This window comes from Marmota marmota, unplaced genomic scaffold (genome assembly GCF_001458135.2).
Source record: "Marmota marmota marmota unplaced genomic scaffold, marMar, whole genome shotgun sequence".
NCBI classification, from domain to species: Eukaryota; Metazoa; Chordata; class Mammalia; order Rodentia; family Sciuridae; genus Marmota; species Marmota marmota.
Genome location: NW_026000026.1, coordinates 12874409 through 12899146, shown reverse-complemented (window position 1 = coordinate 12899146; position 24738 = coordinate 12874409). Strand labels below are relative to the sequence as shown.

The window sequence follows — 24738 nt, the reverse complement described above, 5'->3', positions numbered from 1 at the left end:
GCCCAGCCTTGCCAATCCCAGCTGCTGCCTGGCCACATCATGCTGGGGTCCACCCTCGCTCCCTCATGGGTCCTGCTTTCGATTCTGTTTCTTTCCGAGAAAAACCACACAAAGTTTCATTTTCTCTTTCTCCTGACGGGGTGGGGCGGACTGGGCGTTTGTCTTTGGAGTGTGAGTCCTGACAGCTGTGGGCCGAAGCTGACAGCTTCCCTGTGGGTTCAGAGGTTCCCCGAGTCGGGGCTCAGATGCCCAGCCTCCTGCGGCTCATACCCGCAAGGCCACAGCACAGGTACCTGCTCCCAGGTCCACTGGGCCCCTTGCCTCTGCTGTGAGCATGGCCGAGGCTCCTGCTGACCCAAGCAAGAGAGGTAAGGCTCTTCCTCCTCCAGGGAGCACAGGTAATTCCTGGGACTGGGGGGCGGGTTCCTCCTTCTTTCCAGAGGTTGCTTGGCCCAGGTAACAGCAGTGTGTTGGAGAACAGGGGACGGAGTGGGGCAGGGAGCCGAGCCATCCCTCCAAAGGCTCCTGTGTCTAGGTGCATGAAACGCCCCCAGTATCAAGGGCAGTGCTGTCCCATTTCCTAGATGGCACAACCGGGTCCCTGCATGGTGAAGTCCCCGGCTGTCACAGCCGCCAAGCACCAGTGGCTCTGCACAGTCATCTGAGAACCAAAGCTTGGTGCTTGGAAAAGAGGCACATGCTCCTGTTTTCTGTGGGTTATATTCTTTCCTTGGTGACTATTTTCCTCCGGAGGCCACCAGGGAGAACGCCTCAGCCAGCATCGAGGGCCGCTCCTTTCGAGGGGCCCCGCTAAGCACCTGCGCACATGGGTGGTCTTCATTTTTTTTTTTTTTTGCTCTTGTTCTGTGTTTTGCTGAATCCCTAAAGTCGCTGCTGTTGCCGCAGTTTCACCTGTGGGGAAACTGAGGCAGGGCGCGTGTGCAGCAGGGGCTCAGTTCACCAGAGATTAAGAAGGAGATGTGACCCAGGAGCACTGGCCGTGACTAGTGCCCGCTCTTCCTGGTAGGACGCTGCAGGCACCGGGCAAGGAGTTTCTGCCTCCCCGAGCGACTTCCCTTGTTGCTGGGCTTGTCCCCTGCCCCTGCTCTGGTCCACAACCTCCCACTGTCAGACCCAGAGGTTCTCAGGCTTGCTCTTCATTCACCTCCCTGACCCCACCTGTCCTTTGGGGTCTGGGTGGCCCTGCAGCGCTCAGGGTGGGCTCCTCAAGAACTTACACTTTTTGCAAGACAAGACAAAGCCAGGTGCAGAGTTGGTTGGGTGCCCCTCCCCTGGGTAAACTTGGTGGGTGAAGGAGGAGTGGGTGAGCCTGATCCTCTCATTGCTCTCCACCTGCTCCCAGCAGGGTAGCAACATTCTGATCACAAGAACAAGCCCCAGCCCCAACTGTGGGGTCACAAGCTCATTACTCCGCCCCACAAGGGCCTCTGCTGGGGCCAGGGCCAGCTGACTGTCTGCTGATCAGGAAAGAAACCCCAGATGGCAGAGGAAGGGACCCAGGCAGTCCCAAGGAGAACCCTCCTCACACCACCTGCAGTATTCTTAGGGGCAGAAACTTCCTGGTGACAGGCCAGGCCACCGCCCATGAGGCTCTCCCAGCTGCTCTTCCCTGGGCGTCACCCGTCACCTGTACACAGCGTCTGAGTCATGCTGGCAGCTGGCAGCGCCCCTGGGGTTTTTGTTTTTGTGTTAATGATGGGAGGTGATGGCTCTGATTTCCAGGCCTTGCCCTAGGAGGAGTAGGGGCTGTTTGCAAAGTTCTTCCTTGAGTCCCCACAAGGCTTAGGGCTCCTTGTGCTCAGACCAGGAAGCAACATGCCAGTGGCCCTGGGCCAACTGGGCAGTGTCTGTCCAAGCAGAGGACAAAGCATTCACTCATTCACTCACTCATTCACTCAACTTCCATTCCATGAGCACCTACTGTGTGCCTGGCCCTGGGCAAGACATCAAAGGTCTTACAGGGAACCAGGCAAACAACAGGGACCCCGTGGGGATGTTCTGCAGGGGACCCAGCCAGAGCAGCCAACACCAGCAAGCACAGGGAGGAGGCTTCCCAGAGGAGATGGCTCTGAGCAGAGGACGAGGAGATGCTGGACGGGTCCGAGAGGGTCTTTCTGAGTAGGGCCACATGCAGGCAAGTGGACTGGGAGGAGCACGGGGCCCTTGGAGAGAAGCGGGGGTCAGGTGCAGAGGAGACCCCAGGGGAAATGGCTGCATTTGGTGGACCCCACCATCCTGGAGATGGTGGTGGGGGCAGAGAAATGGGGAAGCACAGGACTCAAGAGAGACCTGAGTGTGGCATTTCAGGACTCCATGATTGGGCACCCGAGGAAAGACCTGCTTCCGAATGTCTGTGGGGCTTGTGGCTCGGATCAGAACGGCACCACTGAGGTTGACAGCAGGGGCATCAGAAGCACCGATGGCAAAGGCCCTGGGCCAGACGTGCCTGACCCCCTTCCACCCCCTGCTCCTGGGATGTGGCGAGCTGAGCGTTCCCACCTGCCCTGGTGCCACGCCCGGGAGGGCACATGGAGAGGGTGTGCACCTCCTCTGTCCCCGTCACCCGTCCAGCCCACATGCTTGTCTCTCCACACAGAGGCTCTACTGGCTGCCATGGATGGTCTCTGCCCTGGACCCTACTCAAGAGGGGGCCTCCCTGGCCTCCTGGAGTCTTTGGCCCTCTCCACCCAGGGGACCTGGGGCTCAGTTCTCTCTGCCTTCCTCTCCTCCCAGGCCACCTTGAGCAGAAGATCCTGCAGGTGTTGGGAGATGCCAGCTCCCCTCTGAAGTCCTACCAGCTGGCGAAGGAATGCCAAGTGCTCAAGAAGGAGCTCAACTCAGTCCTCTACAGAATGGCCAAGGAGGGGACAGTCTCCCAAGTTGCCCCCGCAACATGGCGCTTGGGCACAGGTGATCCCGGAGGTGTGGATCCCACCCAGCCTGCCCAGGACAGCCATGGTAAACTGCGTTCCTGGGTGGGTTGGGCCCACGGGAGACATCTGGGCAATAGACAAGCACAGATTTGGGCCTGGGTTTGAATCCAGTCTCTGCCACTTGGGGACATCTAATGTCCCTTGATTTTTTACTTTTTCTGGTCGATGGCGATGACAGTAGGGCCATTTCGTAGGAGCTGCTGGGAGGACTAGGTGCAGAGAGCCCAGTACCAGCAGAGTAGGTCACAGCAAAGCACACGTGGTAAGAAAAACAATGATGGCAACATCACAGTGACCATGATGGTGGCCGAGCACACTCAAGGACACCTGAGCCCAGTTCTGGCCCCAGAGCCCTCGGACACCAAGCCTGACACTCAGTGGGCACCTACGCTCACCTGGCCTCACATACCCCAGAGCTGGAGCCTGCTCTCCCAGCCCGTGCCCAGCCCCGACCCGCCTGTCTTCCTCCAGCCCAGAAGCCCCAGGAAGAAGCAGCTGCCGCGGCAGAGAGTCCTGGCCCTCAGCTCAGCGAGCTGGGTAAGCACAGCCTCAGCTTCGTCCAGCCCTGCCGCCCCCCACCCCCAAGCCCTCCCAGAGGTACAAGGTGTCACCAGTGCTGAGTCCAGTCCTACCCAAGGGGCTCCTACCAAAGGTCCCGAGGCCAGAGTTGGTCTTTGCGGCAGCCCAAGAATCTAAATGGCCGAGAAATTGTTTCTCTGCCGCTTCTGTGCACCTGGCACACATCCTAGGTCACAGCTGCCCGCGGGGTATCCCTGCTGCTCCACCCAGGTCCCGGGCCCCTGTCCCCAGATACACAGCCAGCGAGCAGCGGGCAGACCCACACTTGGGAACGGGGTCTCCTTAACCACCTAGTCGCCCTGCCTCCCAGAGGAAAGGATCTACGGGTTTCTGAAAGCTAGTGGGCCCTGCAAGGCCCTGCGCATCGCCCAGGCCCTGGGAATGAGGACAGCGAAGGACGTGAACCCAACCTTGTACAAGATGAAAAGCAAGCACCTTCTGGACCAGGACCAGAAGCTGCAAGTGTGGCGCGTCTCTGCACCAGGTAGGCCTCCCCTGCTGTCCACGCGCTCGCACGCAGCACCCAGTCCTTGGCGAGTGTCCTTCTGAGCACTTTGCCTGCTCCCCTTCATTAGAACCTGCCAGAAGCTTCTAGAGGTCGCACTGACCGTCCCCTGGAGAAGGTTCCGGGAGAGAAAGTGCTGGCGGGCTGAGCCGCGATCTTGGGATTTTAAAGTTGGCCAAGAGAAGGTGAGGCAAGGCTCAGGCCCCTCAAGTGTGGCATCCAGGGCCACTTAGCCTCAGGCACCCAGGGCCTAGAGCCTCGGTCACCCCAGAGGCTGCAAAGAGGTTTCCATTTTGATTTCTTTTAAAGTCAGAAGAAAAACAAACATTTTAACAATAACGAACATCTAGGAATGAACGCAGCCTGGATGATTTTTGTCTTCCTACCATGCAGTCATAAAGTATAATTTAATTTTATTTCCATATGGATGAAAGAGCCCACCCACAAAGACACCACGTCCAAGGGCCTTGGAGGTGGTGTTGTGGCTGGTGGGTCCGCAGAGCTGGGGAAGGAGCCTCCCCACACCCCCACAGTGCCCATGTGGGGTCAGCAACGTGGGGAAGGATTGATGAGGTGGGATAGCAGCTGGAGTTCAAATCGGTGACAAGTTCAAATCAATGTCACTAGTCATGGGGGGCATCTGAGTGTTTGATACAGGGGAGAGGCCCCTGGGGTTCAGGGCCTGGAGCTGTGGGTGCCTCCCAGGGAGGGGGACAGAGGGTAGGGAGAGAGGACGTGACTCCTGCAATCCTCCCAGGAGCCATCCTGGGCCTGGGTGGCGGGGCAGCAAGACACCAGGGGGGCCACCTGCCATCTTGACCCTGAGCTCCGTCTGTGACACCCGAGTAGCTGTCCATCATGTGAGGCTGGAGTCACCCCATGCAGGTTCCCAGATTCCCAGATCGGGTGCCTGGGAATCCTTTTAACAAACTCTCCAGGGAAATTTGGTGCTGCCAACTGGCATCTGGAGCCTCAGACCCCTAAAGAGGTGCAAAGGGATAGAGTGGAATATTATTTTGCAGAAGATTCTGAAGGAAGAAATCAATCTGCTGTAGCAGTGTGCCAGCAGAATCCAGTCTACATGATCTGCCAGAATGGACCCAACTGCCACATTACCATCACAAACTCTGAAGGCATCCAGATCGGACACGGGAACATCTTAATGAAGCAGAACGTCTCTGAGGGCAGCGGTAAGTCATCTGACAGGCACCCAGGAGGACGGACCTCAGAGGGCTTGTGGGGGGACTCAATCCTCCAAGGAGGAAGGACAGCTTCCCAATGTCCACGGCCCTCCTTTATAGCTGTTGTGAGAATGAGGGAGCCCTGGATCCAACCTCTCCTGCTGTCCCTTCACTCCAATACCTTCTGCTCTTTTTAATGGAATGCAGTATTTTGAGAAATAATTCAATGAGAAATAATTCAAATTCTTCTTTGTCAGCAGAATATCACAAGTACACTGCGGAAATATTTCATTTTCTCTGGACACACTTCTTTCCCCACATCAGCATGTGTTGGAGGTTGGGGTACAGGTCAGCAGAGACATGTTCATTTTGTTGAAATGCAGAGCTGCAGGCTGAACAGGCTCCATGCCAGGCACCAGGGCACAAGGATGCCAACTTCTTTCAGTCCGGCCCGGCACCCTGTGTGAGAATACCTGCCCCAAATTCAGACACATCCCGTAACCTTGGGAGAGCAAGGCTCTCCCCTGGGCCTCAGTCTCCCAGATGTGAGATGAGGAACTTTGTTCTGATGTCTTGATGATCATCTCCCCAGTGTGAATCCTCCCATGTCACCTCCTCGATTTTGGCTACGTCCCGTTTGTTTAATCAGTGCTGTTGAATGGTTCACTCCCCACCCCCGACTTGAATATATTTTAAAATAAAAATTTTAGCTTTCCCCTAAGTTGAAAGCCATGAAGTTCACCATAAAGATAAATGTCCGGGAGATGAAATGACGTGTTGAGAACACGCTTACACCAAGGAAGGGTCTCCTGATGGGATCAGAAGGCTGAGAAGGACCAGGAAGCAGGCAACGGGTGACTACTGAGACTGCAGGTGTCCCCGTGGGACCCTGGGCAGGGCCCCACTCAGGACACCCTGGCTGCAGCTCCTTGGCTACCTGCTCTCCAGTCCAGACATCCTGGTGCCCCTCCTAACACTGTGTCACTGTTCTAGGTCCCACAGCTCCCAACCAGCTGCCCCCAACTGCCCCAGGTGATTCCTCGGCTCAGGGACCCCTGGCAGGTGGCTGGGGGTCCCAGGAAATCCACATGGAGCGGTCCCTGCTCAGACGGGTGCAGGTGGGACACAGCAACGAGATGAGCTTCCACAGAGACCTGCCGGAAGGTCCTGCCCACAACCTCTCATCCAGCCCCCCAGGTAACTGGAGTCCTGTGGCCACGTTCTCCCCAGCCCCACTCAGTTCCTGGGGGGGCAGGAACAGGAGCCAGAGTCTTTTCAGGGGGTCTTTTCCTTCCAAGAGACTGAAACTCTGTGGCACAGGTGGGGTATTTAGAGATGGCACGCTGGGTCCCCGTCCCCTAGCACCGACCAGCCGGAGACCGGTTTCCCCATCTGTAAGACCAGCACGTCCTCCCTGAGAAGCCGAGGCTGGCCAGCTGAAGCAGGGTCAGCACAGTGACCAGAGGCCCTGAGCCAGGGCCTCCCAGGCAGGGACAGACGGGATAGGGGGCCCGGGAGCAGGGGCCCAACTGGGGGAGAGGTCAGCCAGGGGAAGAGTGTGGGGTTCTGCCAGCAAGGGTCGGAGGTCGGGAGGGAGACCAGACTGAGTGTGGACAGCTCTTTCCAGAAGTCTGGGTGGAGGAGCCAGATGGCAGGGGCTGGGGCTGGGCATGAGCAAAACCAAAGGTGGAGACCCTGACCCAGCCCTGCCAGGAAGCAGAGAGACGAGATGAGGGAGGAATCACTGGGGCCCAGAGAAAGGCTGAGGTGCCAGGTCCCCTGGGGGCTCTGGAGGACAGGAGGAGTGGCTGCCTGGTGGTGAACAGGGCGTGGGCATCGGTTGTTGACTGAGCCAGGTGGCCACTGGTGAAGTCAGCAAGGAGGACTTGGAGCCAGGCTGGGAGCTGGGCTCTGGGGCCACCGTCCAGCTGCCCACCCTCCGGCGTCTCTTTGGCTGGTGCGCAGTCTCAGCCACGGCCGGTGACGGTGACTCGGAAGCTTCATTTGAAACGCGAATGCCCCAGTCAGACCCTCACCCCAAGGCGGACGCAGTCCAGAGAGTCCACATCAAGTCCTGCTTCCTCGAATACACCACCATCGGCAACAGCAACAGGATGACCGTCCTCCCAGCAGGCCCAGAGACCGCCAGCCCAGGTGCAGCCGCGGGGCCTGGAGATGGCCGGCAGGACCCCGGGGAGCTGAAGGAGGGCGCAGGTGGGTTGGTCCCCTCCCCTGGCCCCCAGCCGCCCATTTCCCAGGGCTGGGAGCAGGGTGGATGGTGGTGATGACAGGTGGAGTGGCTACTGACGTCACCTCTTCCAGTCCAGAGCCTCACTCTCGCTGGGCCTCCGACCTCTCCTCTGTAAGGGGGTGACAAGAGCAGCGTAGTGACCCCCGCAGGCCTTGTGAGGAGGGGATTGGACGAGCAGGCGAAGTGCTCAGCTGCCTGCCCAGCCCAGGGCACGGTCAGCAGCAGGAGGTGCAGTCATTAATGTGACCTTGAGAGGCGCTGGACACCACAGCCAGCGAGACTTTTGGGGGGTGGGCGGCCCTGCAGCAGCCACAAGGCCCCGGGCATGAGTGTCACCTACCCAGAGCTCAGGCCTCTTTCAGGACCTGCTGGGGTCCCAGTTGGGTTGTCCTCGAGGTCATCTACTGACCTGAGTCCTTCTCTGCTGGTGCTCAGCTGTCCCAGGACTCTGTCCTGACTGTGGGGTTGAAACTGCCATCAGCCGGGAGAGGGAGGAGTGGTCACAGAGCGCTGGCCACCCCCTGGGAGGGAGCTCACCTCCCTCTTCTGCACCCACTCCAGGGGCCTGCATGTGGCCCCAAGGTGGGCTGGGCAGCCTGGGCCCAGCTGAGTGTCAGCAGAGGGGTCCTTCTGCCACAAGAAGAAGAGAAAGGACATGCGCAATTAGCAATCCTGCCATGTTCTGCCCCTAGGGACGTGACCCTCTGGCTCAGAGCCAGGGGTTCCACTGTGCAGGAGAAGAGGGTGCCGGGGCTGAGGGGACTGCTCGAGGTGGGCACAGGCTGGGGAGGGCATACCTGGTGGGCAGAACAGCGCAGGCAACAGCCTAGAGGCGAGGACAAGCAGGTGGGGGTGTGCATGCACCAGAGCCCAGCTCCAGGCTGCAGAGGGGGTGCTGTGGGAGGGGAGAGGCAGTGGGAGCCAGAGAAGGGCCTGGAGCTGGGGCGGGCGGCCGAGGTTCTGCTTTCAGTGTGGAGAAGGTGGTGCGGGGGGATTCAGCTCCCGGTCTTCCAGGACTTGGGATAAAATCTCACCAGTGGTCACAAAACCAGATTGGCAGACTCTAGTGGACAGGCCAGCCTCCATCCGCCAGCCTCTGCAGTCGAGGGTCATGTATCCCAGGTCCTGAGGGTCCGTCCTTGAAGCCCCAGCACAGTGAGCAGACCCAGGCCTCACTCCCACCTTCCCACTTGTCTCCAGGACCCTGGGACGTCCCGGGAATCAGTGAGACCACGTAGGGCCTGGGGTTCCCGGGCCAGGCAGGGAGCCTCCTGCAGATGCAGAGGGGCAGTTGGGGAGGCCAGGGGTGGGGTGGATGTGTGGCTAAGGAGCTCCTGCCCAGCGGAAACCTGGGAAAGCCCTGGGCTGGGGACAAGGGTGGCCGGCTGGTGACCAGGCAGAGGCTAGGGAGCAAGAGGGCTGACCCCCTGGGCCCAGGGCCGTGGCTGTGACAGGGGCGGCCGAGGCTGGAGGCCCAGGTGAAAGCCACATCTTATTTGGAGTGAGCGGGGGGGCAGCCACTGGGCAAGCAGGGACCGTGGTGAGGCCCGGGATTTTACCGCCCCGCTGGAGGCCATCCGGGCAAAGCCAAGGGCCTGAGGGGAGCCGGAGCTGCCGCAGTGTTCAGAAAGGGCTGGGCCTGGGAGCGAGGACGCTCAGGTGTCCACTGGGCAAGGAGGGGACCATGGCCTCAGTCCCCAGTTCTCTGGATGGCCTTGGTTACTCCAGGGGCCTCGTGCTCCTTCGATGATGTCTTCTCTTCCCACAGATCCCAGTTCCGAAGCCGAGCCGTCCACAAGCGAGGTCCCCGAAGACGGGGGCCAGGAAGCCCCGGGCAATCCTGCGCAGCTCACCCCCAAGCTGAGGGAGATGACCCTTGGAAACAGCAATCCCCCCGCTGCAGAGCACAGTGTCTCTGTGGGTGGACGCAGGGAGCTGGAGGGGGGCGAGTAGCAGGGACCTGGGGCTGCACTTGGGAGGCGGCAGGTGCCGGGGAACCTGCGCAGGGTGTCTTGTCTCATGGACTCTGGACCTGCCCGCTGCCCACATCTGGCCAGCAGGAGCCGGCTTTCAGGGTGGGGAAGGGCTCAGGCTGAAGACTGACCAGAGGCGGCCTTGGTGCCGAGAGGAGGGCTGGCTGGGTGGGCTCTCTGTTCTCTCTGGGGCCTGGGCAGGTCCTGCCTCTTGGCCTTCCGCTATGGCTGCCTGCGCGGGTCTGAGCACTTGTGCGCTCACGTCGCAAACTCACGTCTAAGCTCCCCCAGAGCCGCAGCAATGGGGGGGCCTGGCAATGACAGACCCTCGTGATAGAACGGGCGCCCTGACAGGAGGCTGAGGGAGCTGGTTTCTCCCCTTTGCGCACAGCCTCCCTCCCTGGGAGGACACAGCTACAAGTGCCATCTTCAAAACAAGCAGCCCTCGGCACACGGAGCTGTGGCACCTTGGTGTCGGCCTTCCCAGCCCCCTGAGCTGTGAGCATTAAACTTCTAGTGTTTATAAAGTGCCCAGTCAGAGGTGTTTTGCTACAGCAGCTGGATGCACTGAGACACCCACCCACACTCTTCTCTTCCCTGAAGTCCTGCCTTCAAGGACTGTCATGCCCACCTGACCTCTAGAATCCTCCCTTCTCTAGAATTGATCTAGGATTCCTTAGTTGAACTCTCAGAGAGCAAATTGCTCCCTGACCTCCTGCAGTCCCAAGCAAGTCTTTGGCTGGCCCAGGGGTCAGGTGACCTTCTCTGACCAATCAGCAGGGACTGGCCAATCTGCGTCACAGGGCTGATCCTTGGAACAAGGAGGCCGTCAGCGGGTCCCCCTTACTCAGCCTTCGTGGGACCGCTGGATAGGCAAGAACCTCAGGAGTCCCTTGCACAACCTCAGGGGTCCCCTCCAAGGCTGGGGACTTTACGGGCCTCTGTGGCCCTGTCTGTTCACTTTCACACCTCCAGGGACAGCGACTGTGGGACAAAGCTCCTTGCTGGCCACCCGCTGCAAGCCGAGCCCTGCTTGGGGCTGCAGAGTGGGGAGAAGACCCACCCTCATGGCGGATCACGGTCAGGAGCTGTGACCGTCACAGGAGACATGGGACAGTGAGGCACACAGCCCAGGAGGCCTCTCAGGGAGCAGAGAGCCCTGGAGCCCCATCTACCAGGCCACACTGAGGGGCAGTTGGTGGGATGGGAATGGCGCTCCAGGCAGGGACCGCCCTGGCCAAGGCGTGGAGGCCGGACGGGCGACTTACTCAGAGACTGCAGAAGAGTAAGGTGGCCGGGAGCCCACAGCAAAGAAAGCAGGGGACCGCGTTGGGCCACTCCCAGGAATCAAGGGAAGCCAGGAGGCCACCCGGCGGCCCAAGAACCCAGCGGCTCTGAGCCTGAGGCAGCTGGGGTCATCACGGGAGCAGGGCTCCTGTCCCCTGAGCTGGATGGCACAGCCCTGCTGGGGAAAAGTCGCCGCAGCCACGCCGGGGGCTGGAGCCTCCAGATCACGTCAAATACCAGCCACCAAGTCGGAGGGCTTACAACTGTGTCTGGTTCTCGGCTCCGGGATTGACTGCCTTCCGCATGAGCTGGGGACCCGTAGCCAACCTCTGCGCGTTCCTGAGGGCGCTGGTTCCCCGGGCTGTGGGAGGCGGGAATACCACGGCTCCCACTCCAGCCCAGACCAGAGCATCCATTTTTCCTATGAAATCTGCCGTCTCTGCATAATTAATTTGTCATCAATACTCTGGCAAAGCATTACTGGCAGCTAATGGGGGCTGGAGGTGAAGGTCAGCGCTGGTCTGTTCGGGAAGGAAATTGACTAGTCACTATTAACAGCAGAGAATGAGCAGGTTGTCCGTCCCCGCCTCGGTTCTCCCTGTCTACCTGCCTGTCCACCTTCCCTCCTGGGGGATACCTGCAGAGGAATCCTGCAGCCCCCAGAGGGGCGGGGATTTGTTCCATGAACTGGAAATGCGTCTCCAAACCCACACGACCTGCTCAGAGGGCGATTCTGCGTCTCATCCCAGCTCTGCTCCCACTCAGGGGGACCTCTCACCTGTGGTTTCAGAAGACAGCCGGGACCAAAAGCCTAAAGCAGGAAGAGCCCAGAGAGGCGTTAAGGAGCACTTTGGTTCATGTGACAGAAGCCTAGTTTACCCAAGCTTAAACAAAAACTTATTTGCTCATGCAACTGAGAAGTCAAGGGACTCCGAGGTTCAGGAATGGCTGGATCCAGGGGCTCAGTCCTATGCTCAGGCTTCTTTCTTGCCATCTCTCTAGAGACTCTCTATGTGGCTCAGCTGCAGCACCCAAGGCTTAGGCCACCAGCTTAGCGACCCCAGCAGAAAGAGCCGTCATCAAATCAAACACTGTCTGTAATGTCCCACGGAAGATCCTGATTGGTAACTCCAGGTCACATGCCACCCTTTGAGCCAATGAAGAATGGAGTGTTCAGCTTGGTTACTGGGGTCAGATGTGCTCCCCAAAGTTGTGGGGGAGTCACCCTGTGGGCTATATCCCCAAGAAAGAGAGGCTCTGTTACAAGAAAGGGGCGGAGGAGACAACTAGCAGAAGCCAGGCCACTGTAGCCCCGGGTGAGGGTGTTTCTCCCAGTGCCCCCGCACCAGCTGGCTTTACTGGAGGGACGACGGGGAGGTGGCTCACTCTGAGGACCCATGTGGCCTTTCCATGGTTCCCTGTGAGGGAGGGGGCGGCAGTCTCCCACCCTTCCTTGGCCTCAGGCTGCACAGGGGGACGGTGGCCTTACCCAGAGGTGGCAGATGCCATTGATGGGCACAGGACAGGGACTAGGTTCTGTCAGTGCTGCCCAGCCTTCCTTGTGACCCTCCTGCTCCTCTGTCCCCACTAGTGCAGCACCGAGAATCCTCTTTGTCCCCTTCACAGACGCTCTGTGGGACCAGAGAGCCACTGGTGGTCATATGGGGCTTTCTTTTCGTCTTCAGGGCTGGACATTGAAACCAGGCTGGGCTTTAAACTGGGCAGTAGGCACGGTGAGATGGGTGGGGTGGGGGTCGGCGGTGACCTGTAAATTACAGATGACCCTCCTCACGCCCTCAGCAGCCCGGGAGCCGCAGGGGAAGGTCAGGGGGAGGAGGAGAAGTGTAATACGGACATGGAAAGGCTTTAGGCCGTCGAAGGACTAGAAGAAAAAGCCGAGAGGAGGCTTCCAGGGAGCGGGTGAGGATGTGCTGGTAGGACGGACAGTTCCAGGGGACGGGGGGTTTGTGGGGTGGACGGGGGAAGCCCTGAGTCTCAGAGGCCGAAAGCGCAGGGGGAGTGGGGCGTGGGAATGATGCAGAGGACCGTGACTTTGTGGAGGGAAGGACACTCTGGTGCTTGGTCCAGGAGCCAGCCAGGCCCCCGGGAGGGTGAGGCTTCAGAAAACCCCGGGGGCAGATTCCACACAAGTCCAGAGGGGAAAGGAGCGAGGTCACTTGCAAAAGATAAAGGAAGAAGGAACCCGGAGTCCAAGGGGTCCAGGGCCCCACGCAGCCACGTGGCCAGTGGAGGGGAGGGTGGACCCCAGAAGATCTGCCCGGGGAGGGAGGGGGGTCTGGGGGTGTTCCTTGCTGAAGCTGCTCAGGCTGCTTTGTCAGGAAAAGATGGTGGTGCTCTCTCCTCATCCAGGGGCACGCTGAGAGGGACCACTTAGGAAGGGGCCCCGTGCGGGGCGTGGTGAGAAGCTGGGGGCCTGACACTGCGAGGAGACTGTAAAGCGCTCGGGGCCGGCCCAGTCTGGAGGCTGGCGATTGCTTAGGGGTTCATCTATAAATGCAGTGGGATACCGCACGTCTATCGGCAGTTTTGAACTAAAACAAAAAGCAGGACTTGCAAACCAACAGAGCTCAGGTCGGGCGTCACTCAGCAGTTCAGGACCAGATGGTCAAGTACGTGCTGTCCCTCATCTCTGGCTCCCCCAGACTCAGCTGTCTCACGTTCCAAATGGAGACACTCCAGCCACAAAGAGTTCTGCCCTGCTGGTGTCAAAGTGGCTGCCATGGTTCCAGACTTCACACTCCCAGCAAAGACCAGAGTGGCTTCTAAACCACTCCAGGATTCACAGTTCCTCCTGGCCACGTGGATGAGAGTCCTTAGCTGTAGCCAGTCTGGACCTAATTCTGAACTTGGGGGAGCTTAAATACATGTGACCTCTGGAGCTCAGAGTATTTTCAAAGTACCTTTATTCCCCCTCTTAGTAGCTGAGGAGATTGGGTCTGGAGTGGGGGGGAGTGGCTTGGTCAAGGCCACACGGCTACTAAGTGAAACTGCCCACTTCAGCCTTTGTGTTCATAACCAGAATTCTCCAGCCCCGATGGCCAGCCCAGCACCCCGGACCCAGCCCTCCCACGTACTGGCTCTGCCGGGGACAGCACAACCAGGTCAGCCCATGGACAGCCAGGCTGTGTCCAACGAGGGGGCAGCAGGACCGGCATCTTGTACTCTGTGAAGACACTCCTCCCACAAGAGGCCATGGAATAGGGATTCCCTGGACAGGCAGGCTGCGCAGGGTGGGTGGTTCTCAGGAATCCACTGCCCAGGGGGTAAACCGAGGCTCAGGGAGTCAAAGCCATGGTCCAAGGGACAGAGACCGGTCTGGAACCCAGGCAAGTTCTTAGGATGTGGAAGGACAGGACCAAGGCTGCAGCCTGGCTCTGCCCACCTGCCCCCACCTTTTGAGGTCAGCTCTGCCCTTGTGTCTCGCTGGCTCCTGCAAGCCCCACCCCCACCAGGATCCCCAAAGTGGCCTCCATCAGTTCTGTGTCCACCAACCAGGAGAGGGTGACAGCCCTGGGAGCAGGAGGGTCAGAGGGCAATGGCTGCCCAGCTGAGGCTTCAGAGCTGCCTCTGGGAAGGCCGTGCGCCCCAGCTCCCCTGGCCTCGGCTGGCAGGCTGCGGCGGCAAACCTGCTCCTGCGCTCCCTGCCGCCCCCGGCGTCCCATGTGAGGGCTCCGGCCTCCTGCCTCCCTCCCCAAGGACCCTCCTGACAGGCGGCCTTGGGTGTCCCAGGTAACCGACCTCCCCCCGGGGAGTTCTCCACACAAGGGGACCTCGGGCAGCCTTGGGGACTAGGACACAAGTGTTGTGGGAGGGCGCCCTCCTGCAGAGCAGCCTTGAGGGCACAGCAGAAATAACACTCTACCCCAAGCGCCAGCCCCAGACTGAGGACGCGGGTGGCTGGTGGTATGGCAGGTTGCAGTGGGTGGGCATGGTATCACGCTGCAGGGGCATGTCGCTGAGCATGACCACATCAAGTGCCGTCCCCTCTGACCCTCAGTTTCCTCCTCCAGGAGGAAGAAAAGCACCTTCTGCGTGGTCAGATAAGAGGGGCTCTTGTGGGGATCCCAGGTCACCCTGCACCTACTGATTGACAAAGGTCTCCCAGTGGGGGCCCAGGCAGGACTTCCTCAATGTGCCTCGCAGCCCCAGGTGGGGACCTCTGTGCCTGCCATTAACTGGCACACCAAGCCTCAGCGGTGACCCCAGTAGCTCTGGCTGGTTCCCAGAGAAGGCGCGAGGCAGAGCCGCTTGCCACCCAGCGCCACCTTCTGGCGACTCCATGGCAGGAGGCGGCTGGAGGCGGGGAGACCTGCTGCCACTGGCCTGGCCAAGCACCACGGCTCCAGCACCTCCACGGCCTTGGGCCGAGCGCCACCTGCTGGCCGTTGGCTACCTGACCGCCACACACAGGCTGAACTTGGAAACTTTGAAAACAAGGGTCAGGCAGGGGCTCTGGGACCCCTTCTGCTCCTTCCCCAACAGTGGCCAGACACACGACATGTCCCCATGGCTTTGGGGTGTTGCACACCCCCAAAGTGGGCACAGAGCCCTGGCCAAGCTCCTGCGTCACTCTCCCACTGGCCCTCCAGCTTTGAGCCCAAACCCAGCGCCACTCTAGGGTGGTTTTCTTCCTTCCTGGGGACACAATTACAACCTGCCCTGATCCCGAGGAGCCTCCACCACAGCTCCTGCAGGAGCCAGCAGGAGCTCACCACAAGCTCACTGGCAGCCTGGCGGCTCCCCCAACCCTTCCTCCACCAGCTCTGCAGGAAAGGTTTCTTAACCCCCTTCACCTGATGAAAAAAGTGAAACAGAGAGGTCGAGCCACTCGCAGGGTCACACAGGCAGAGTCGAGCCCACCGGGATCAAACCCAGGACACGGGAGTGAAGACAGCTGTGGTGGGAAGAGCCCCACATCCTGCTCCCAGATGCCTCTTCTGGGCGGTGAGGAAGTGGAGTTGGGGGTCCCCGCTGAACCCCAAGGGCACCTGATCAGCCCATGCTCTCCCTTCTGCTCAGCACACAGGGGGACATTCCCCGTCCACACAACAGCGCAGGGACACGGAGGACAAAAATGGGGCCACCCCAGGTCCAAAGTCCAGAACTAGCCTCCTCCAGCTGGATGGCCTTGGGCAGGCACCTAGTCTCTGTCCTCGGTCTCCTCGTGTGTGACCTGGGGTGATCGCCACCCTCTCTCTGTGATTGTCTTTGGGAGGGAGGGAACAGTGGCCACTTGGAGTGTAGCAGGGGGCAGTGAGGTGGAGAGTCTCTTCATCCCCCTGCCACCTCGAGCTGCCCCACCTCAGCCCCCCTGGTCACTGCCTTCCCAGGACTGGTCCTCCTCCTTGACTCCTGCTCAGCCCCGGTTTCCTCCTGCCTTGGGCTCAGGATGGAGCAGCCGCCGCCCCGTCCTGCTCAGCCCTGGCGAGGCAGCGGCTTCACTCTCTGGGCTCTGGTGGGGCTCGGTGACCCCCACGTGCCTCTCACAATGTCACGGCCATTTGCTCTGCTGACCACCATCGCCTCCCACCCCGCCCAGAGGGGTCACTGACACAGAGGCGATCCCTCGACAGACCTCCCCAAGTGGCAGCCAGGCCCAGGGCCCGAGTCCCGAGCCCCTTCCTGCCCACTGTTGGGTGTCCACATTGCTGGATGTGTGACCTCTGGTAACAAGTCCCCCTTAGCCTCAGTGTCCTCATCTGCAAAACAGGGGCTTAAAAGAGCCCACCCGTGGAGAGCCCTTGAGCGGTGCCGGTGGGTGGCCATGTGCTTGTGGTCCCCGGCACAGCCACAGCCCAGGCAGCACACAGTACATCTACTGTGGGGCAACTGAGCCACATCCTGTTGGTCCCCCAGTGGGGGAAACTGGGGACCCTCTCTGCTCCGACTGGCCAGCCACCCACACTTCCTGGCTGTCTTCTGCAGGCAGTTGGGACCTCCAGAGCCAGAGGAGCCCGGGGCAGGCCACAGGTCATTGTCCAGCATCTCTGGGCTCCCCATCGCAACTCAGGGACAGGGTGGGCTCATTCCCCAGCACCATGGTATCTGTCCCCAGCGTGCACTTGTCAAAATCCCCTTCCCGTCCCAGTGCAGAGGACTTTCAAATCCCAGTCTTCCTCAAGGGAAGCAAACCAAGAACGGAAAACTCACCCTGCCCCTAGTCAACGCCACCTGCGGGGGGACGCCATCGCCCCAGCCGCTTTCCGGCCACGTCGAGGGCGTGTGCAGCTGCTGAGAAAGAATCCTCCCCGACACGAAAAGAATCCACCCTCCAGTGGTGCGTGGGAGCCAGCCCGCAGACTCCCTGTGGGGTATGAATCACTTTGTAAATTAAAAAGTATCTGGGTGCGTGGAGAAAGATCTAGAAGGAAACCTGAGCTCAGGTGAATCGGAGCCTGCCCCGGGTGCGAGATTCCCAACCAGGGGGTTCTTTAGGGCTTAATGGGTCTTCTGCAAGGCCCAAGGGGCAGGTGGGTGGGCATGAGCATCTACCAAAGGACAGAGTCCTGCTGGGACGGACCCCCGGAGCCCTGGACAAGGTGGACCCTGGCCTGGACCTAGCTGGCCATGGCCGAGACTCTGACCACCAGGTGGCGCCCCTGGTCTTTTTTTGCAGCTGAGCCCAAACTTGAATTCACTGGGCAGAAGGGCAGGGGTCAGTCTCCACTCGGCCCAGCACCCCTGGGTGGGACTGACCCCCGAGGCCTGTCCTTGTGGACCACCACCCCTCAAGTTAGGCAGTTCCCTGGCATAGCGTGGGTGGTCACTCCACGTATGTGTCCCCCCTGCCCAGGTGTGTAGCCTCAAGTTTACTTACCTTCAGCTTACGTCGGAGCAGGGGCCACCAGGGGGTCCATCTGTTCTGGTCACCTCTAGCCGTCTCTGAGACTCCTGCTCCCTGGGGGCTCCTGCCCTGTTGTCCCCTCCCCGCCACACCGGGGTCTGTTCTGCCGCCCTGACAGTTTTCATCTTTGCCCTTTCTCCCCTACCCCACACGATGACATCTCATCGTCCAGCAATGTCCCAGACAGATGCCCAGGCCCTGGCCCTGCAGATCTCAACCCAGCAGGTCTCTGTGAGACCCACGAATCTGTATTTCATGTAAATACCATCAGAAGCTCCACTCTGCAAACCTTCTGAGCTTAACTCTCTGCTTGTCCCTGAGCTGCCGTGCAGGACTGGCCTGACCCCTCTGGTCCCTCAGCTGCCCCTCCTGACCTCATTCAGCCTCCCTTCCCTGCCCCAGCGTCACCCACGCCCTCCTGCCCCAGGACCCCTGCACGTGCTGCTTCTTCCTCTCTGCATTTCCTGGCTCATCTTCGGGGTGTCAAGAGACCCTCCCTGTCCCCTCAGCCACTCTCTCCCAGGGCCAGGCATGTCTCATCCCCAGTGGAGACTCTGGGTGCTGGGCCTGTCACATGGGGCTGGCCCACAGCTCAGACTCAGCCCTGAGTGGTGTGATCGGTCCCCGTGGCGTCCTGTCTCCCCCTGGACTTGAGCATGTTAGTTGCGACGTGCTCAAGTCGGGGCAGCCCCTATTCCCGGGCTCTTCGGCTGGACCCTGCCTCACCTCCGCCTCACCTTCGGCATGAAGGCTTCTGGGCCTCCCTGAGTAGAATCTTGTCTCTGTCCCATGGACCGTGTCCCACACTCACTGGGCCCTGGTGTCCCGCCCAGGGACTTGCAGTGTCTACCACGGGGCTGGGCAAGCCTGCATCGGTGGGCAGTCCTCAGACTCCAGGGGGTCAGCATCTGCCAGTGGACTTCACAGAGATGCCAACCCAGAGTCCACACCAGAGGCCCTGCCTGGGTGTGGCTGAGGTCCAGCAGTCTCCAGGAGGCCTGGTACAGGCCAGCCTCGGGGCTCACATGCCACTCCGCCCAGGACCAGTGCAGAAGGGGCCGGGGTGACACGAAGAACAGAGAAGTTCTGACCTTGGCCTTTGGAGGACTGAGAGCTGCACACTAGATGCCGGCCCCCTGGTCTGTCTGGCCCTGCGGCTGCCTTGGTGGCTCAACCTTACCTCAGGCTGTGTGGCCTCGGGCAAGCACCTGCCCTCTCTGTGCCTGCTGTCCCGTTGGCATTGACTGTCAGGACTGCTGTGGGGAGCAGCCCCTGGACATGCTTGGACAGGCCTGGCACAGAGAGGCCGAGGGAAGGAAAGGGTCAGCAGGGAGCAGAGGCCCCTGAAGAAGCCCCGCCTCCTCTGGCCAGCAGCAGGTGCACAGCGTAGGGCCCCCTGGCTCCCATCCCCCTCTGCCACCTGCTGCTCTCTCAGCCTTGGTCCCCTCACCTGTAGGGGTCCCCACCCATCCAACCTCATGGCTCACATGGCCCGAGGACTGACACTCAGGTCCCTTCCCCAGGGCAGTGGCCCTGCTTGGCACCTTTGTGCCCTCATCCAGGGCCCTGGGACCTTGTCCCTGCCCCTCCCTCCTCTGCTCCTTGGGCAGCCAGGATGTCCTGTCCCCTGGCCCGCTGTGATCCCTGGACAGGAGCCAAAATGCACCTGAGACTCCTCAGGGCCGTGGCCAGGCCCAGGAGGACGGGGCTCGGCTGGACCCCGGTGTGGAGCCCCTCCCGGCCGCGAGCGCCCTCATGCAGAGCCGGGGTGGGCTCCAGGCCTCAGCTTGGGGACTCCGGGCAAGGACTACAGTCAAGTGGGTGTTTCCAGAGACCCAGGTCCAGGTCCCCTGCTGACGTGCTGAGGGCCCTGTTGGAGTCGCCGGGTTAAGCATTGATTTTTCTGGATGATTCCAGTTTGGGACAGCAGACACCCAAGTCCACAGATCGCCCGAGACTTTCTGCCTGTGATGGGGGGTTAGGGGGTGCAGTGGGGGTGACGGCCACCCTGCTGACAGTCAAGGCCCAGACCAAGCTGCCCTTGGCCCTGGACTTCCCCAGCCCCAGCCCCAGCCCACAGCCCCTCTTGGTGCCCCACACCTGGCCCACCCCATCTCCCCACTAGCTGGGAAGGCTGGGCAGGGAGGCCCCGACCTCCTCACCCTGCCCTGGCTCTGAGGGGCACCTGCCTCCCCTTTGCCGAGACGGAGGTACCAGGCCTCTGGGTGCTGAGCCGCTCCTGGGGTCCTAGGAACAGGAAAGGGCCGGGCCCGGTGGTTCTGCGTGTCCTCAACCTCGGCTCACGGCGTCCTCGACCCCGGCTCACGGTGCCCTCCCAGGACTAGGCAGACCCTCTCTGTCCTGGGGAGCCTCCCTGCGCAGGTGCTCATCAAATCTGGAGCCGCCCCTTCTCCCCGCTCCCTGTGCCCGGCCAGGTGAGCGGCGCTTCCCTTCCCTGCAGCAGCCCCACAACCTCTCGTCCCTCTGCCCAAGCTCTGCCCAGCACCCAGGGGATACCGGGGGCCAGCCCCGTCCCGTCACTCCCTTGCCCCACCCCAGGATCAGGCCCCGACCTCGGAACTGGGCCTTGGCCAGCCAGGCCTCCCGCCCACTCCACCCCCTCCGCCGCCCACCCTGCCCTGCCTGCAGCACTCTGGACCCCTCACCTGGCCGTCCACTCTGCTGAGATGGCCCTGCCAGGACATGTGCCTGGGGCAGGGGCTGGGGCCAAGTCCCCGGGAAGAGCGCACCTCCATGTCCACCGCCGGCTGACCCTGCATCTGGCTCAGGAGGCCGAGGGGCTCCCTTCAGCCCCTGGAGCCAGTCCCTGGGACAGCCCACCCTGTTTCCTTCCTCATGTCCCCGCTGAGAGGGGACATCATAGGAGTTGATGGGGAAGGCTGGCCAGGCAGGCGTGGGGTGGCCAGCGCGTGTGTGCCTGGTGTGTAGTAGATGCTCAGTGGACACGATTCCTGGCCTGTGCTGTGCTTATCCACCTTCCTATAGGTTCCCCCATAGGAAGTTTAACCCCCACCTGCCTCCCCAGCTGCTCAGCCTCTGTTGGCAGGTAAATGGCATTGTCCTCTTGGGTCCACAGAGACTGACCTCTCAGGGGGCTGCAGGGGTCATCACTGGGCAGTCCAGGTTCAGTTGGCCCCTCTGACCCCCTCCCAGCCCACCAGGTCTGAAGGGGTGTGAGGACGTTGGGGCAACTTGGGCCCCAGGGAGTCCCCTTGAATGCTGGACAGTGCCACCTCTTGGCCATGGCCCCTTGGGTGGCAGCTTACTCTGCAGCTGGCCCCTGGACGGTCACCAGAATGCCCCGCAGTGTTCACGAGCGGTCTTCGTGCTGCCCCCGTGGCCTTTGTGTGACAGCACAGTTCCAGATCCACAGGGAATGATTAACAGACCCGGTGGGGCTGGATCTCCTGCTGGGAACTCCGGATCCCAGGGACTCCGGCTTCCGGTCATCTGAGGAATCCGGGGCCTTGTAAGCCACCAGGGAGCAGGCAAATAGCCAAGAGGACACGGGCAGACACCCACCAGGACAGCAGAGCCCCACAGCCAGGGGCTCCCAGGTGGCTGCTGGCCCTGGGTCACATCTAGAGGTGTCCAGGGGAGGGGGCTCCTCAGAGGCCAGGAGCCCCATGGACCCGGGTCTCCCCTGGGAGATCAGCTCCCCCAGCCCAGACCTCTGCCCTCCACTCCTCCGGCTTCTCCTGCCCGGGAGCCCAGGGATGTGGACAGACAGGGTCAGGATGGCGCAAAGCCAGAGTGGGGCCGCAAGGGACCCCCCGTGGGCCTGGCTGTGCAGGAAGCCATGTGCCTTGACCTGCTGGGTCAAGGGGCAGGGAGCTGGGAGGAGCCAACCGGCAGGGGACAGGCAGGGGACAGGCAGGGCAGAGCCCCGACCAGCAACCAGCGGGCTGGGCCAGCAGCACCCTGCTGCTCCTCGAAAAGCAGGACCAGGGAAGCTGGGCTCAGAGCTTGGGGACAACCAGCCCTGTCACACAGCTGGAGAGCCGCACGGCGGCAGCGGAGCTGGCAGCGTGGCTGGAGTGGGGTCCCCACGTTTCCCCATGGCCTCCTCCCCCGCCAGCAGCCCCTCCCACTGACGTGGCCTCAGCGCAGCCACCTCCAGGCGTATCGGGGTGTGTGGGTGACAGAGGGTGGCCTTTGGGAGCCCGCTGTGAGGGACCACTGCCTTTCTGCCCATGGCCAGGGAGCACTTATATTTTGCCATTAGAGACCTGCATTCAAATCCTGCCTCCCCGTGAGGCCTCAGGACGGTCTCCTGTCCCTGAGTCTCGGTGCCCTCCTCTGCACATCAGGACAAGGCTGTTCGACCCTCTTTAACGGGGAGTGCTCAGAAAGCGACTCCAAGGGGCAGCCCCCAAAGCTGCTCTCCTCGCGAGCATCCTGTGCTGACCACCATGTGGACTTGATCTCCGGGCAGCGCTCAGGGACTGCATGCAGGGTCGCTAACCAGGTCCACTTCTACTTGGAGCCCTGGGTCGGGGCTCGGGAGACCCCGTTCCAGCCCAGCCCCTTTTCCTCTCTGGCCTCGGTTTCCCTCCCCGTCTGTAAAAGGGGTCCGTGAGGACTGTCCTGCTCTACCAGGTTTCTGAGCCCTGCACACACAGTACCTCATTAATTCCCACCACAGAACCGGGAGCCTCCCCCAGTGTGGGGCGCTGGCCGCCCCTAGGGCTACTGCGGATGGTTGGGACTTGTGAAGGGCTGGGATCCCTGACCTGGCCAGCACTGTCACTGCCCCGAAGACAGTGGGGACTGTATCTGCTAAGACCCCCCAGGTCTCCCCAGGACACAGTGAGGTCTGCAGGGCCAGCCGAGGGTCTGGGCTGACAGGTGGGTGCCCCATCCTGTCATCCACTTGATGTCCGGCAGCATCCGGGGCACTGGGCTTAGACCCCAGAGGCCACTGTCAAAGTTTAGGTCTGCTTTGGGCAGCAGAGGAGGTCAGCTCGGTTCGAGCCCCCAACCAGGAGAGCAGGAGCCCTGGGCCCGAAAAAGAGCTGCTTTGCTCTGTGTGTTGTGGAGGGGCACCTGCGAGTGTCTCCTGGGACCTGGACCCCAGCACTTCGGGGCCCAGAGCAGGCTGGCTGCTGTGGGCCCCTTAGACAGAGCTTCCCCACAGCTGGTGGAAGAGGGGAAGGACACGCAGAGTGGGCGGGGGAATTCCCTGTCCATGGTCCTGGCTGGGAGGTGGGACTGGGCAGCCACAAGGTGGCAGCTGGGCAGTAGAGTCGGGCAAGCCTCTCTGGTTGGAGCCGCAGCTCTGTGCTGGTCACAGCACCCAGGCTGTGTTGGTATTTGAAAGTCCCTTCTGGTCCCCTGTGGCAGGAAGCTGTGTCTCACATACCCCCAGGGCATCTGGAAGGCACCAGGTGAGAAAGGCCAAGGATGGAGACTCAGTCGGATGCCCACCGAGGAGTCCGCAGCGTCCCCAGCCCCAGTGCCCTGGACGTGGGATAGAACAGAGCCCCCTGGGGAGAGTGGCATGTGTCACAGGAAGTCTGATTGCTGTTGGCAGTGAGGCCTCCTGCAGGGGTGCACACCCCACCGCCCCGGCTGAGGAGGACCAGCTACGTGCCCAAGGGCTCTGATCCCTGCTGAGCAGTTTGGCCCTGAGCAGAATCGGCCGAATCCTGACCCCTGCCTCCTCCGTTGTCTGAATTCACCCCACGTCTCCTGTGAACACAAGACCTGGGCTTAGGGACACGGGGGGTGGTCTTCTGGGGCCTCTGTCCTCTGCCAGCCCCAGATCCAGCTCCGAGTTGAGCACCCCCTCCTCTGCTCAGGGAGCATGGAGGGGAGGTTCCATGGTTAAAGCTCCAGCAGCAGCAAAAGCACACCTCTTCCTTCCAGAAGAATCCACGGGGTGGCTGCCAGCTCCCTGCGCCTGAGGACTCACCCCAGCTGCCCAGGGGCATCAGGAGCCCTGGGGCGCTGCAGCCTGCTCCCCAGGAGCCCCGCGGCAGAGGGGCAGGACTCACCCTGGCTACAAGTCAGGGTCTCTCTCAGGGCGGGATCTGTGTGACCCTGGTGGGTCTCCTCCCCTCTCTGGACCTCCACGACCCCCTGGGACGGTCCCTCAGCCCCTTCCACCAGGCCAGGGACGGCTCCCCCCTCTGCCCGCTCCTCTCCGCATGTGCAGGGGGCTGTTGGCCCCATTAACAGAATCAGAGCCACCGCCCCAGGGGACTGTCTCTTCTCCTCGCTGTCCATCCTGAGGCCTCAACCTCCTCTGCTAGTGCTCCCAGTCTGACTGCCCTGGCCCCCCGGCTTGCCCCGGGCCTCTCCGCTGAGCTCGCAGGCAGCTGCCGGGTGAAGACCAGACACAGGCTGCCGCTCCCTCCAGGCCCCGCTGCCGTGGCCTCCTGCTGGCTGCCGGGGCACCCTCTGACCCTCACGCTCTCCCAGGTCTCCCCTTCATTCCAGATCTCTGCCAGCCCGGGACGTCCCCTTCTTCTCCGGGCTCCCTCGGCCTCCTGTGGATCCCGGGGACTGTCTTCCTGAGTGTCTGAGCACTGCACGAGTCAACAGCAGAATCGTTTTATTTAAAATGTCACCTATTATTGAACCAGTCACTGGTATGAGAATAATCCCATTCTCCAACACGGATGTTGGGTGCAAGGCTGCTGGCCCCCCTCCAGGGACAGCCAGGATGCGCCCTCCCTGGGGATGGCCAGGAGGCGGTCTTCCTCGGGCCCCCTGTTGGGTGGACAACCGTGGTGCGCAGAGGTTGAAACGCAGCTTTGAGACTCAGCCGTCTGATGGCCCCCAGCACTGGGCACTCATGTTTTGGAGTCGGGATGTCATGGAGGAGGGGGGTCAGGGGTTGGGCAGCCCCAGCGTGACCATCTCTGTGGCAGCAGAGGTTCCCTGGGCCGGGTGGCCCCAGCACTGCCCCCCACAGGCCGGGCGCCATCCTCCCAGGCAGCCCTGGCTCTAGGCTCCGGATCACGCAGGTGGCCTCTTGCTCAGCCAGCTGGAGAGCCCGGGCTGGGAGACACGGGGCCAGAGAGGGGCACAGGGAGGTGGCACGGTGGCAGCCCCTGTCCCCCTGTCCCCCACCCGTGCACGGGGCCTGAACTGGCCCCCCTTGCCCCCCACCGCCCC

At 61.4% G+C, this 24738-nt stretch overlaps 1 protein-coding gene and 2 long non-coding RNA genes across 6 annotated transcripts; 1 reads left to right on the top strand and 2 right to left on the bottom strand.

The window, feature by feature from the left end:
• Positions 1–126: 126 nt before the first annotated feature.
• On the top strand, positions 127–9973 carry Zbp1 (Z-DNA binding protein 1). 3 transcript variants are annotated; one of them, XM_048810876.1, is made up of 9 exons: positions 136–368; positions 2026–2119; positions 2755–2979; positions 3426–3491; positions 3844–4017; positions 5061–5228; positions 6213–6416; positions 7185–7433; positions 9239–9973. In XM_048810876.1, the coding sequence occupies exons 3-9, from the start codon at positions 2874–2876 to the stop codon at positions 9421–9423; spliced, it is 1152 nt and encodes a 383-aa protein (XP_048666833.1). In that variant the 5' UTR covers positions 136–368; positions 2026–2119; positions 2755–2873; the 3' UTR covers positions 9424–9973. The 3 variants fall into 3 exon arrangements, with proteins under 3 accessions (XP_015335471.1, XP_015335464.1, XP_048666833.1); XM_015479985.2 differs by lacking the exon at positions 2026–2119 and having other exon boundaries at positions 127–368; positions 5064–5228; XM_015479978.2 differs by lacking the exon at positions 2026–2119 and having other exon boundaries at positions 127–368.
• On the bottom strand, positions 4435–5272 carry LOC125618978. Its single transcript, XR_007350393.1, has 2 exons — positions 5155–5272; positions 4435–5018 (listed from the first exon to the last, which is right to left on the bottom strand). It is a non-coding gene; the product is annotated as an uncharacterized LOC125618978 (long non-coding RNA).
• A 134-nt stretch (positions 9974–10107) lies between the features above and the next one.
• On the bottom strand, positions 10108–17863 carry LOC125618977. Of its 2 annotated transcripts, XR_007350392.1 has the most exons (5): positions 17569–17863; positions 16902–17055; positions 12220–12361; positions 11509–11541; positions 10108–11091 (listed from the first exon to the last, which is right to left on the bottom strand). It is a non-coding gene; the product is annotated as an uncharacterized LOC125618977 (long non-coding RNA). The 2 variants fall into 2 exon arrangements; XR_007350391.1 differs by lacking the exon at positions 10108–11091 and having other exon boundaries at positions 11300–11541.
• Between the last annotated feature and the right edge of the window lie 6875 nt (positions 17864–24738).